At 38.9% G+C, this 13,529-nt stretch overlaps 1 protein-coding gene across 1 annotated transcript in view; it reads left to right on the forward strand.

The window, feature by feature from the left end:
* The window catches only part of DIP2B (disco interacting protein 2 homolog B), a 235,111-nt gene extending 230,593 nt beyond the window's left edge, over positions 1–4,518 (forward strand). Inside the window, exon 38 of the mRNA XM_082850546.1 lies at positions 1,554–4,518. Coding sequence (XP_082706672.1) covers positions 1,554–1,806 — 253 coding nt within the window. The 3' untranslated portion in view covers positions 1,807–4,518. The remainder of the gene's footprint in view (positions 1–1,553) is intronic.
* Positions 4,519–13,529: the final 9,011 nt, after the last annotated feature.

Raw genomic sequence — 13,529 nt, forward strand, 5'->3', positions numbered from 1 at the left:
CAGCCGTCTGTAGCAGACCACCTACGGCTGTGGAACTCCAGGGGAGCCAGAAATAAACGGACTGATCCTTGTCTGGCAGTGTGCCGTCTGCTAAGACAGGCTCCGTGGACTCGTGGCGGGGCTGGGTCCTTTTTAACGGTAGGCGCTTACCGTCGGAAGGGACCTAACTGATCATCCGCCTCTAGAAAGTTGGTAGAGGGTGGTGGGAAGAACCATGACTTTCAGGTCAAAAGACCCAGCTGGAAGGCCCAGCGCTGCCAGCGTTCCCAAGGAAAGAGGCTGCTTTCCTCATCTGAAAATGCCTCCTCTGCTCCTTCCTGATTATCAGGAGGATCCAGTGAGAATGTGCTTTGTAAACTATCAAATGGTAAGCAGATGAAAAGGATTGTTATTATTTTCTGGTCCAGTTTCCCTCTTAGTGCGGGAATTCCCCCTATATTATCCCTGACAAAGGATCATCCGACCTCAACGTTGACTAAAAATTTCTTAAAATTAAAACTCTGTAGTTTTTACCTACTTTGCTTTCATCGTGGATTCTTAACAGTACAGAATCCATCCAGTTTCTTTTTATACATGTTTAAGTCAGTGTGTCCTTCTCAGGTTTTTTTTTTTTTTTTCATGCAAAGTAGCCACAGTTCTTTTAATGGTTTGTTCATGCTTTCCAGATGCTTCTTTGTCTTGCTTTTGTCAGAGTCTCTCCTCTGGACAGACCTGAACAATGCCCATGAGGTGTAAGAACAACGCAGAGAAGTTGGGCGCCATGGTTACCCCCTAATTTTAACCATTTGACTTTTGATGCTACCAGATATTGTGTACATTTTTCTTAAGGACTGAATCTGTTTTTCAAAGCAGGTCAACACTGCAAAACACAAGTCAGGTCATACCTTCTAACCCAGCAAACCCCACTGAATGTAAGGCAACTTTCTACCTTATAGCACAATAGGAGAGAGCGTGTATGGGGCACTGAGTTCAGATGAGGCCAGGCCAACTCCCTTCCCGTTTGGTATTATAATATAGATAATAATCTTAGTCAAAGCTCTTAATGTTGCAAATATCAAGAATTCTCTTCAAAACAACTTAAGCAAAAGAGAGTTCATGGACAGAATACCTGGTTATCTCAGAGGTTCCTAGAAGTCTCTGACCAGCTCTGGATCTCAAGAAAGGTAGAAACAAGGAATGGGAAGGCCATCAGGAACCACCGTCTTCTCACTTTCTAGAGCCATGTGGGCATCCACTTCATTCTTTCTCTCCTCCCTGAAGAGCCATTCTCTGTACTTCTCTGCACACCTGCTACCCCAGAACGTTCCAGTCCATGTATCCTCAGTTCAGGTGACCAGCTAACAACTTTCATTCCCACTTCCAAACTCCCAAGAGATTTTAAATGGCTCAGCTAATCAGCTGTGATCATAGGGGCAAGGTCATGTATTAAAGACGTGGCTGAGAGCCTTCTGGTTGGATCCAAGCGAGAAGGCAGTTCTCAGGGAAAATGGGGATAAGTCTTGGGCAGACACTGTAAGAGATGACATGTTAACTGAATGTCATTGAAATTTCAGTGCCGTGTTCACGTGGACCAACTTGCTCGTGGTGGTTGTGGAACTGTGTGGCTCTGAACAGGAGGCCCTAGATCTGGTTCCTTTAGTGACAAATGTCGTCCTGGAGGAGCATTACCTCATCGTGGGCGTCGTAGTTGTGGTGGACCCAGGCGTTATCCCCATCAACTCCAGAGGAGAGAAGCAGAGGATGCACCTCCGTGACAGCTTCCTCGCTGACCAGCTGGACCCCATCTATGTGGCGTATAACATGTAACCAGCCTTGTGGGGATTGCAGGGGCCATCCTGCAAAACCACAGGACCAAAGACCCGTGACTAGGAGGAAGCTTTCATATGGTGTGAAATAAGCTGAGATGCCTACATTATATCCTTCATCTCATCCTGTGGGATTCTGCAATCACGTGACACACAGGAAAGGGGAATTCTGTGGTAGCAAATGAAAAAAATACTAACAGTCTGTTGGTCATGAGCTTTGACGTAGTGTGAGCAGCACGTTACTAAAGCAATTACATCCATGTTGCATTTTTTTCATCTGTTGTATATAGTTGTATTTTTATCTAATGCTGTTTTAGAATTTTGTAAGGGAGTTTAATGAATTCATGTGATGGGGGTAGTCTGAGTTACACAGTTCCCCGCTCTGTACTGTATTTTGCCATTTTACCATAGTTAGACATTCTGCGGGTTTTGTTAACACAGAACTACTTGGCTTACTTTCAGCTGACCCATAGCAAATCAGATAACCCACTGAATATGAGAATTACTTTATATATAGAAAATTCTTGATGGTAAAACATTTTGACCAGTGTTTTAAACATGTAAATAAGAATACACATAATTCAGCTAAAAATTGAAGAATTGGCTTGTATAGTTGTAACAACTAAAGTAGAAACATTTCTACTTTGAGAGAATCTCAGTATTCTCTGGATGCAGTGTAATTGAATAGGTGACTAAAAAGTGCAAATTGTTTGCAGGTTTTGCTGCACATTGTACTGTGTCTCTGTTGGCTGGTGTATTTTATAAACTGAAGCTGCCTATGTTTGTTTTTTAAGCTTGCATTCCCAGAATCAGCTTAAGCTTTTAAGAATTCAGCCTGTTTCTACAAACTGAATAATCTCAGCTGAAAAATCAAAATGTTAGGAAAAGCTAAGATTCATTAGATCCCACCCAGTTCTAAGGAACCGGAATAACTCACTCCGGCCCCCAGTGTTGAAACCGTCTTTCACGTTTAGAATGACTGCATAAGAATTTAGAATTTCCTCTTTTCCAGGCCCATTGTATACTGTGTCAGCAGTTATACATCTAGCTTTTCTTTTCTGAGGACTGAAGAGCATCCTCTGTTCTTCCAGTTCACGAGGGCGGGGACTTTAAGAACAAGAGCAATAGGCTGGGAAGGCAGTGGGATCGATAGTCACGCGAAGGCATAAGGCCTCGTAACTGCATGTCTCAGAACTGACCGATTTGGGTTGCCAAAGTAGCCAGGCTTATGCTGAAATAGGGGAAGTCTGATGTATGCAAGAAACTCTTTTGAAATAACTGTGGTGCCCAGGCCAAGCGGACAGAGCCTGGGACTGAGTTAGGCCTCTGGCTCGGTTTCCTTTCTTTGGTCTGATACTTCACATATTTGAATATAGTTGAATTTTATTATTTTTTTCTTACAGAAATATTTTTTAAAATTAAAAAAAGAAAACTCAAAGTGAACAGAGTTAACTTGTTAAATCAGAATGGTTCTCTTTGACCCACTCTGGTCTATTGTGTAAATATTTATTTAGACTATTTTAATAATACACATTATTTACCCCACTGTAACATCATGTAAACTAAATATGTTTTTAAACAATTTTTTAGACTTGTAATTACCCTGAAAATAAGGTTTATAATGCAAAGACCAGACCCTTCGCCACGGCAGCACTCTTGGGGGGCTGCCCTTACACAGTCTCATGACTCAAAGCCACTTTATTGCCTCCCTTTTACATAACCCTCTTTTCCTCCCAACTCGTTCTCCGCAGAGGGAAGACCTCAAGACATTTTCCAGTTCCAGATCTCTTTTTCAACATTTTGGATGACGTTAACTTACACATGATGGGAGAGGTTCTAGGATGTACAGGAAAAAAGCACTTGCATTGGGGTAAGAAATCCAGTGACTAGCAGAGAAAACAGCCTGCTTATTTGGAAAGTAATTTTCTTAAGACAGTTTTTAATGATTCACTAATCAAAGCAAGGGACCCTGAGGATCTTCTATCTCCGTAATCCACAAGTTCTAAGAAAAAGGTATAAGGCAGAGTCTATCCTATGGGTTGCTTTCATAATTCTCATTACACAAGTTAGGGTGTCTGCTAGAAATATACTGTGAGCCACATCTGTCATTTTAAAATTTCTAGTAACCACATTTTAAAAAGTAAAAAGAAACAGGTGAAATTGATTTTAATATATTATTTAGCACAATATATGAAAAATACTATCACTTCAACATGGGATCAATATAAAAAATTATTGAGATATTTTACTTTCTTTTTTTCATATTATGTCTTTGAAATCCAGTGTGTATTAAGCACATCTCAATTCGGACTAGCCATATTTCAAGTTTTCAGTAGCCACACATGGCTGTTGGCTACCATACTGGACTGTGCAGATTATACTCATTCCTTCAAATAAAATATTCCGTTAATCTCATGGTATGGCCAACTCCCAGTTATTTAGGGGCTGATTATCTAGTTTTGAAGTTCCTCAGGCCTCTGATTTATTGTTATTTTTTTTGCTTTCTGCCTTGTGGCTGCTTTATTTATCTTTTGCCTATCCCCCAAAGCCAGAATAAGCTGGTGGAGGAAAGAAAACTAAGATGCTAAGATGTGTCTTTCGGGAACTTCACCAGTAACTCTGGTAAAGTATCCTCTGGAAGGGGAAGAGAGTCAGTCATTAGTTTAGAGGTGTTTGTGGGATCATCTACAGATATGATGCCTAGTCTGTTGCAGACTTGTGTTGGTGACACAACGCTCTTAGTCTTTCCACATTAAGTAGAACCTTTGTGGTAGAACTGACGCTTAAGAGAGGCCCTAAAGGACATTATTAATAGAAACAGCCTGGCCAAAACTTGGGAACATATTGTGTCTGGGTTTTTATGCCTGTGGGGAGTGGGGGTGGGGGCGGGGGGGACTAAAGAATAGCAAGCCCTCATTTCAGATAAGAGAAACCTATTCATCTGAAAGTTTTTGAAACTCTTTCTGCCTCTCAGCAGAAGTAACAAGGTAGATCAGGAAGGGGCTTCCTCAGAACAAATGCCATCTCCTGCATCAGTGAGACCTTGGGAATGACCAGCATGCTAATGGGCATCAGTGAATCCACACTCTTTATTTCCTTCCTGCCTCATAAAGGGCCCCTGCTTTCCCCTTACCAGGTCCTCCTGAAGTTGTGCTGCCTCAGGCTGTTTAGGGACCATTGCCTGTCTATTGGTCATAGGAGTGTCTCCTTAACTTTAGTCCCTGGGCAATGCTTGCTTAATGCTTTTGTTGAATCAACAAAGGGCCCGAGGCCTTAGGCTTTTTTGTTAAGGTCTGTGCCCCAGGCATGGTGCTCAATATCTTGGCCAAATAAATTACTTTCCTTGAATATCCAGGAATCTTTAGACTGAAGCAATGAGGAGTTATCACCTCACCCTCAAACTCCAACATGATCTATGCCTTAGAGTTGTTTTTGTTGTCTGCTTTTGTGTAAAAACAAGAGTATTTGGAGCAAGCTGCAGTACTCCAAATACACAATAGGCCTTTTCTTTATCATTCATTCAACATTTCTGGTTTAGGTCTATGTAGATGGGCCATGTTATTTGTCCAGAGGAAGAGAGTGTAAAGATATAAGAATAATTTTTTAGTCCTAAATGCTGTTTTGTTTATTTTTTGTCAAGATATTTACCAGTGTCAGATTCAAACTATAGTACTGTGTAATTATGTATAAAGTTTTTTTTTATTTATTTGAAATTAGACTAGATATACATTTTTAAATTTAACATCTGGCTGGACAGTGTTCTATTAACTCATTGAATGTGTTTCCTTTGTCTTGTGTTAATAAATATTGATGCCTGATTATGTTTAATGCTTCACACATTGGGAGAATTGATAAATTGGAATTAATAAATTTTAAATTTAACTTCAGATGGTAAGACCCAAAGATACCTGGAGAGGTCTAAGGAAAATGAACACAGAGATCCGAAGTTACAGCAAATCAGTTCTATAAAAGGAGGCCAGATTGAGGAACAGTAGAGAGTCATTTTGAAAACTAATAAGCCTTTTGTCCAGACCAATTATAACTTAGTTTTCCTCCTACCCCTGTAGCATTTGGTAGTTTTTAACTATTGATCATACATGTTATTATTATTTTTTAAAATCTGTAATTGGACTGGGTTTCAGCTTTTCTAAGGTAATATCTCATTTGCTCTCCCATTTCCTGGTTTCAAGAAACTTGATGGGAGTTTTTATCAAATTGAGCATATTCTCAGACACTGAAACTGGTCCTTGAACTACAGTCCAAGCTATTCAGGCAGCTGAGAACTTTTCTTTAACTTAACACACATTTATTGAGTGCCTACCCACTAGGCACAAGTCACTGTGATAACAACTGAAGTTAGAGAGAGAGAAACTCAAGTCACTGCCCTCAAGAAGATACAGGAAAACAATACACTATATTAAGAGTTGCAAGTAGAGGTGGACTGTGGGAGCAGGTAGGATAGGCACCCGATCCAATGATGAGGGAGGATAATGAGGAATTCAGGCTGGAGGAGGTAACATCTGAACTGAGTCTTGAAGGATGAGCTATAGCCAAATAAAGGCAGCAAGTGAGGAGGCAGAGTTGTATATTCTGGAAACTGCAATTTATTATTAGGATGTAGGGTTTAAAGGGAGAAAAGCAAAAGATAACTATCTGTGGAGGTCTGAGCCAAGGACAGATCACTAAGGGCCTTAATGTGTCAAGCTAAGAATTTTGGACTTTTATCCAGAAGGCCAAAGAGAGCCAATGAGGTGTTTATAGCAAGGAAATAACATGCTCAGATTTGCAACATAGAAGATTATTCTGGTAGTCATGTAGAAAATGGATTGGTGCAGGTAGGGAAAGAAAGGTAAAACCTGGGACAGGGAGATCAGTTGAGAGGCCTTTGCAGAAACTGCAGTGATAGAGCAAAGCACTTTAACCAACGCAGTGACAGGATGGAGACCAGAGACAATGCATGTAAACTTGGGAGAGAGTAAGACGTCAATCGATAAGGAAGGAGGAATCCAAAATAACTCGTAGATTTCTGACGTCGGCAGTTAGGTAGATGTGGAGTCATTTACCAAGATAGGGAAAAAGGAGGAATGGATTTGGAAAAGAAGATGCTGTGTTCCATGTTGGTCACGTTCATTTGAGGTGCTGTGGAGGTCCAACAGGCTGCTAAATACTTAGGTCTCTGCCTCGAGAGCTCTGGCCCAGAAATACACATTTGGGAGACATTCTTTTAAAAGTGGTAGTTGAAGCCATGGAACAGATGATAGTGCCAAGAAAGATCATGTAGAGTGAGAAAATGCCCAATGATGGAGCCGTAGGGAACACGGGCATTCAAAGCCTGAGGGAGGAAGAAGAATCCACAAAAGGGAGAAGGAATGACTGGAGAGATAGCGTCAAAACCAAGAAGGAGCTTGGGCATAGAAATCGAAGGACGAATTTTAAAGAGGAGGGAGTGCCCAGCAGTGCCGAAGGCTACAATGAAGCTGAGAAAACAGGGACTGGCTAGCGTCTGTGGTATCTGGCAACCAGGCAGTCACTGGTAACCTTGGTCAGAGCAGAAGCAGTGGCAGCTATGGGGGCAGGAGGCAGAAGACTGGTTCCGGAGAGGTGTGATGGGAAGTGTGACCGAACAGAGGCTACTCTTTTTAGAAGCTGTATCTACACATAGAAAGGAAAGAGATGGGATAGTAGTTAAACGAGGGATGTAGAATTGAGGGAGACTATTTTTAAGACAGAAGAAATAAAATATTCCTGAGTAGAGGGAAAGTTTCCAAATAAAGCAATGAGGGATAATGGACAAAACAAGGTCACTGAGAAAGTAAGAGGGGTGGGGATCCAGAGAACAGGTGGAACGATTAGCCTTTAAGGGGAGGAAGCACATTTTTTCAAATAAAACTGGGAAGAGGCAAGATCCTGATAGTAGGAAGTTAGTAGAGGCCTACTGATGACCTCCTTCACTTCTCTGAATCTCCATTCTCAGTCTACAGAGATGAATATTCATTTCTGAGATAATCTCTAAAATAAATATGATAGAGCTGACAAAAAATAACATGGAATCTGCAAATAATGGGAATTCCTAAAAAGCAGATGTAAGAGGGAAATTTACATGAAACTCATAGAAACAAAGACTAAAAATAAAATAGTTGTATTCAACTAAAAAAAGAAAAAAAGGGCCCTCTACAAAAGTAGAAGGAAGGAAATAATGAAAGGCAGAAATTAATAAATACAAATAAAGGAAATGTAAAAGGTTCAACAAAACCAGAAGCTGATTTCTTAAAAATAACGTAATCTCTAGTATGCACATGCACACACACACACACAAAAAAAAAAAACTAGTAGGAAACATAAAGGAGAATATAACTACAGCTACAGTATTTTTTTAATCTTGAGGGATTATTATAATATTGCAGTAAATTTGAATTTTAAATGAAACATAATTTTCTGGAAACTATGCGATTTGAAAATTTCACTCAAGAAGTAGAAAAATCTGATTTTTACCAAACCCACAAGGAACAGGTAATCCTTTTTTCATATATAAAATAAAAAGCCACCCAATTCATCGTACAAAGTTAGTATAACCTTGATACCAAAATCAGACTAAGGCAGTGTTTTAAAATTCTAAATAATCTCACTTGTGAAAAGATGCAAAATTATAAAATCTAGCTTGTTTTGGTTATCTGCTATGTAGTACACTGCCCCAACTTGGTGGCATAAAACAAAGTCATGCATATATACATTCTGTGCATCATGAATTAGGGCACAGTGGGAACGTCTTATATCTGTCCCAAAATGTCTGGCCTCAGCTATGAGGACTCTTACGTCTAGGGAGGATGATTTGAAAAGCTTGGGGCCAGAATCATCTAGACTTCTTTGCTCACATATCTGAAGCCCAGGCTGGGATAACTGGAAGACTGGACTCAACTGGGACTGTTGACCGAAGCACTTTAATGTAGCCTTTCCTCATAGCTAGGACTTCTTACAGCATGGCAATTGGGTTCTGAAAAGGAGCATCAGAAGAGGATCATGTTAAGCTGTAAATGTCTCATCCACTCTTGGAAGGCATGCATGTTCCTTCTGTTGCATTCTACTGCTCAGCCCAGATGCAAGAGAGATGACTCTACATCTTGATGAGAGAGAAGCAAAGTCACATTGCAAAGGAGCATGTGGTTTGGCAGATACCTCTGTGCATATGTCTGGAGATATTATATTGGAAAATTCCATCTTCCACACTAGCAAACCAAACCCAGTAGTGTATAAGAAATAATACATGAAAATCAAAGAGGGTCAAATCAAGGATGGTTCAATATTAGAGAAATCTGTTTATATAATACCTCTTATCAACAGCTTAAAAGAGAAAGCCATATGATTATCTCGTCTCAACAGATTCAGGGGGAAAAAAAGGTAAACTTCAACATTGACTAATGGAAAAAATTCAAACAGCAAGGAATAGAAGAAGACTTTTTAAAAATTTTTTATTGAAGTATAGTGGATTTACAATGTGTTAGTTTCAGGTGTACAGCAAAGTGATTAAGTTACATATATATGTATATATTCTTTTTTAGATTCTTTTCCATTATAGGTTATTATAAGGTATTGAGTATAGTTCCCTGTGCTATACAGCTATACAGTAGGGGTCCTTGTTGGTTATCAATTTTTTATATATAGTAGTGTGTATATTTTAATCCTAAACTCCTAATTTATCCCTACCCACCCCTTCACCTTTGGTAACCAGTCTGTTTTTGTTTTGTAAATAAGCTCATTTGTATTATATTTTTAGATTCCACATACAAGCAACATTATATATTTTTCTTTCTCTCTCTGACTTACTTCACTCAGTATGATAATCTCTAGGTCCATCCATGTTGCTGCAAATGGAATGTTTTCATTTTCTTTATGGCTGAGTAATATTCCATTATACATATGTATATATATGCCATATCTTCTTTATCCATTCATCTGTCGATGGAGACTTAGGTTGCTTCCATGTCTTGGCTATTGTAAATAGTGCTGCTATGGTGCATGTATCTTTTCAAATTACAGTTTTCTCTGGATATATATGCCCAGGAGTGGGATCACTGGATCATATGGTAACTATATTTTTAGTTTTTTAAGGAACCTCCATAGTGTTCTCCATAGTGGTTGTACCAATTTACATTCCCACCAACCACGTAGGAAGGTTTCACACCCTCTCCAGCATTTATTATTTGTAGACTTCTTGATAATGGCCATTATGGCTGGTGTGAGGTGGTACCTCTTTGGAGTTTTGATTTGCATTTCTCTAATAATTAGAAATGTTGAACATCTTCTTATTTGCCTATTAACCATCTGTATGTCTTTGGAGAAATGTCTATTTAGATATTCTGCCCAATTTTTAATTGGGTTGGTCTTTTTTTGTTTTTTTTTAAATATTGGGCTGTGTGAGCTGTTTGTGTATTTTGGAAATTAATCCCTTGTGGGTCACATCGTTTGCAAATATTTTCTCCCATTCTGAGGGTTGTCTTTTCATCTTGTTTATGGTTTCCTTTGCTGTGCAAAAGCTTTTAAGTTTAATTAGATCCCATTTGTTTATTTTTGTTTTTATATCCATTACTCTAGGAGACGGATCCAAAAAAATATTTCTGTGATTTACATCAAAGAGTGTTGTGACTACGTTTTCCTCTAGGAGTTTCATAGTATCCATTCTTACATTTAGGTCTTTAATCCATTCTGAGTTTATTTTTGTATATGGTGTTAGAAAACATTCTATTTTCATTCTTTTACATGTAGCTGCCCAGTTTTCCCGGCATCACTTATTGAGGAGACTGTCTTTTCTCCATTATATATTCTTGCCTCCTTCGTTGTAGATTAATTGACCATAGGTGCTTGGGTCTATTTTCTGGGCTTTCTATCCTGTTCCATTGATCTATATGTCTGCTTTTGTGCCAGTACCATATTGTTTTGATTACTGTAGCTTTGTAGTATAGTCTGAAGTCAGGGAGCCTGATTCCTCTAGCTTCATTTTTCTTTCTCAAGATTGCTTTGGCTATTTGGGGTCTTTTGTGTTTCCATACAAATTTTTTTAATTTTGGGGAATTCCCTGGCAGTCTAGTGGTGAGGACTCAGCGCTTTCACTGAAGTGGGCCTGGGTTCAATCCCTGGTCAGGGAACTAAGATCCAGCAAGCTGCATGGCGTGGCCAAAAAAAATTTTTTTAATTAAAAAATAATAATAAACATTTTTTTGTTTTAGTTCTGTGGAAAATCCTTTGGAATTTGATAGGGATTGCACTGAATCTATAGATTGCCTTGGTAGTATGGTCATTTCAATAGTATTGATTCTTCCAATCCAAGAACATGGTATATATTTCCGTCTGTTTGTGTTGTCTTCAATTTCTTTAAGCAGCGTCTTCTAGTTTTCAGAGTACAGGACTTTTGCCTCCTTAGGTAGGTTTATTCTTCGGTGTTTTATTCTTTTTGATGTGATGGTAAATAGGATAGTTTCCTGTTTGCAGATGACATGATACTATACATAGAAAATCCTAAAGACTCTACCAGAAAACTACTACATCTCATCAATGGATTTGGTAAAGTTTCAGCATACAAAATTAATATACAGAAATCTGTTGCATTTCTATAAACTAACAATGGAATAGCAGAAAGAGAAATTAAGACTTCTTTGATAGATAGATCATCTGTTAAGAAAACTACAATAAAAAATACTTAATGGTGATACTTTAGAAGCACTACCATGAAAGTCAAGATTATGACGAGGATGCTTACTGTCTATCACTGTTTCTATTCAGCATTGTACTTAATATTATAGCTAGCATAATTAGGGGAAAGAGAATGAGCTATATGAATTGCATACAAAGGAAGAAAAACATGAATATTTGTAGACAGTGTGATAGTCTGTGTTGAAAATACAAGAGAATCTACAAATTTAAACAAATACGAATTTAGCAAGATTGCTGAATACAGGATAAACATATAAATATCAATAGCATATGTCTCTAGTTTATGATAATGGTGGAGTTAACTTGGTCAGATTAACCCTCCCAAAGATAGAAATAACTACATTTGAAAAATGAAATGCAATAGGTGACATTTGTGTGTTTGTGACTTTGTGTCTGAGGACATCCCCAGAACTCCAAATAGCTTAAGTGGTAGCGAGCCACACCCTATTGGCTTAAGGTGTAAAAGGACAGAGTCTCAGGTTGGCAGAGCAGCCAGAGAGTAGTTAGGTGAGAAATCTATGCAGGGAGAAAGCCTCAGAAGATGTAAGTCCCCAAATCTGCATATAGAATCTGTCAGAATCTTTGACTAATAGCTAAACTAAATTATGTAGAGAAAAACCCAGAGTTCCTGGTGAAACAGAGCATCAGCTAGAAGCTGAAAGAGTTAAGCAGAGATTTCAGCCATTGTCCATGACAGAGGAAAACGAGATGGGAAGTTAAGCCCTCTCAAATTAACTGCCTTCTGGAATAAAAATCACTCTGTAAAAGAGTATAATCCATCCCAATGATAAAACTACTACAAACCTGAAGAAACAGAAAAATATGACTCATACTTAAGGAAAAAGAAAATCAGTCGATAGATACCAACTGCAAGATCACTCAGATGTTGCAATTAGTAGTCAAGAGCTTTAAATCAGCCATTTTTTATATATATATATATACACATACATACATACTGGGACTTAAAGGGAAATATACACAAATGGATAAACAGATAGGGAATCTAGCAGAGAAATAGGAACTATAAAAAAGAATCAAATGGAAATTCTAGGACTGAAAAGTACAATATTGAAATGAAAAATTGAGGAACTTAATGAGCTTAACAACAGATTGAAGATGGTATAATAAAGAATAAATGGGGCTTCCCTGGGTGGCGCAGTGGTTGAGAATCTGCCTGCCAATGCAGGGGACACGGGTTCGAGCCCTAGTCCGGGAAGATCCCACATGCCGCGGAGCAACTAAGCCCATGCGCCACAGCTACTGAGCCCACATGCCACAACTTCTGAAGCCCACGCTCCTAGAGCCTGTGCTCTGCAGCAAAAGCCACCGCAATAAGAAGCCCATGCACCGCAACAAAGAGTAGCCCCTGCTCTCCACAACTAGAGAAAGGCTGCGTGCAGCAACAAAGACCCAACACAGCCAAAAATAAATAAATAAAATAAATTTATTTTTTTAAAAAAAGAATAAGTGAACTTGATGACTAATTATCAGTCTGAAGAACAAAGAGAAGAAAGACTGAAGAAATAAATAATGAAGAAAGCTTTAGAGTCCTTTGGAGTTCCAGGTGGGAAAGAGAATGGGACAAAAAAAATATGTGCAGAGGACTTCCCTGGCAGTCTGGTGGTTAAGACTCTGTGCTCCCAATGCAGGAGGCATGGGTTCACTCCCTGGTCAGGGAAATAAGATCCCGCATGCCACACGGTGCGGCCAAAAAAATAAAATTTAAAAATGTGCAGAAATAGTGGCAAAGCTCCCCATATTTGGAAAGACATATATTTACAAACTGAAGAAACTTCAGGAACCCCAAGTGGTATATAGAAAACCACACTTAAACATGATCAAGGGCAAACAGCTAAACTTCAATAAAGCAAAAGTCTTAAAAGTAGCCAAGGGGAAGTGACACATTATATACAGGAGAACAATGATACAATCAATAGCCAACTTCTCATTAGTAATAACAGAAGCCACAAGAACACGGAATGATATATTTAGAGTGCTGGAAGGAAAAAAAAAGCTATC

This window comes from Leucopleurus acutus (assembly GCF_964270905.1).
Source record: "Leucopleurus acutus genome assembly, chromosome: 11".
Classification (NCBI taxonomy): domain Eukaryota; kingdom Metazoa; phylum Chordata; class Mammalia; order Artiodactyla; family Delphinidae; genus Leucopleurus; species Leucopleurus acutus.